The 1486-nt window shown below is 41.5% G+C and overlaps 1 protein-coding gene across 10 annotated transcripts in view; it reads left to right on the forward strand.

The window, feature by feature from the left end:
* The window catches only part of tjp2a (tight junction protein 2a (zona occludens 2)), a 76595-nt gene that overhangs the window by 60656 nt on the left and 14453 nt on the right, over positions 1-1486 (forward strand). For all 10 annotated transcript variants that reach the window (XM_032538834.1, XM_032538839.1, XM_032538828.1 and 7 more), the window contains one exon: positions 1060-1210. In XM_032538834.1, coding sequence (XP_032394725.1) covers positions 1060-1210 — 151 coding nt within the window. The remainder of the gene's footprint in view (positions 1-1059; positions 1211-1486) is intronic.

A 1486-nucleotide genomic window follows, 5' to 3' on the forward strand; every position in this document is an offset into this window, starting at 1 on the left:
TGAGACTAAACTGGAACTGTTTGGGCAAATGGATGTTGCTTATTTTTGTTGCTTGTTTGGCAAAGAAAGGGACAGGCCTTCAACCCTAAGAACACAGTTCCTACAGTTAAACATGGTGGTGAGAGCATCATGCTGCGGGGCTGTTTTGCAGCACAGGCACAGGGAGCCTTGTTTGGGTGCATGTGCATCATGAAAAAAGAAAATTGTTTGAAATTTACGCTTGAAATTTTAAGGGGTGATATGCAGAAATCTGCTCATAGTCTATCCTTAGGTTGTTGCTGCGTTCTTCCAACAAGACAATGACCCAAAGCATACATCGAAATTGGTCAAAAACGTTCCTGAAGGATACCAAAACCAAGGTCCTGGAGTTGCCTGCACAGAGTCCAGACATCAATGCTTTTGAGAATCTGTGGCGGGTGCTCAAAGTGAATGTCCATGATCGTAAACCACGCAATTTGGACCAGCTGGAACAATTTGCAATGGAATAATGGGCCAAAATCCCTCAGGGGACCTGTGCCAACCTAGTCAAGAGCTACTCGAAGGTTGTGCCTCAGAAAGGTTACACTATTGACTATTAATGGCCTGGGGGCTAATATTTTTGGACGTCTCATTTTTGCCCTTTCTTGTTTCAATAAAATGCCTCAACTGTACCTTTCTGTATTGTGACTTTGCTTCAGAAGAGTACAGTAACTTCAATGGCAGTAAGCACGGCTCCATTTTTGGAGAAGCGTACAGGAAGCTAAGTAATTTACTGCTGTGGACGCCCACTAGGTTGGATCTGAAAGTCCAAAAGCAATATGTACTGCTGTGGACGGGTACGAGCAAAACACATCTTAGCCACTTAAAAAAAAGGACCACCAAAAAAAAATCTAAAGCTTTACCTTATCATCAGACAGCCTTTTCCGACGGGGAACTAAAGCAGTTCTCATTTGAAAAACCACAAAAAGAACACAGACCTAGCCTTTAAGCTAGAGAACCATTGTGGAAATTGTGTATGAAAGAATTTCCTTTGTCTTTCCTTTATGTATATGTAAAATGAGATCTTGCTTTCTTTCCCAGGCCGAATACAGTGATGGTGCGTTTCCAGAAAGGTGACAGTGTGGGTATGAGACTGGCAGGGGGAAATGATGTTGGCATCTTCATTGCTGGTGTTCAGGAGGACAGCGCAGCTGAGCAAGAGGGTCTCCGCACAGGAGATCAGATCATGAAGGTGAGACTACTCAATAACAAAAACAGCAGATGAAACATTATTTTGACTCAATAGTACAAGACACAGAATTAATTAATCAGGATCCCCATTAGACTCTGACCAGGGTGTAAGCACCAACTATTGAACAGTACTAACCCTAAACATAACATAATGACAAACAAGTAATAAGAGAGAGATGCAAAATTTAAATGATGTATAAACAAAATCCTTATCATTATGTTGTAAATGTAAACCAAAGGTAGGATTGGAATCTGCTATCACCCCAAACATTGATTG

This window comes from Etheostoma spectabile, chromosome 16, assembly GCF_008692095.1.
Source record: "Etheostoma spectabile isolate EspeVRDwgs_2016 chromosome 16, UIUC_Espe_1.0, whole genome shotgun sequence".
Taxonomy (NCBI): Eukaryota; Metazoa; Chordata; class Actinopteri; order Perciformes; family Percidae; genus Etheostoma; species Etheostoma spectabile.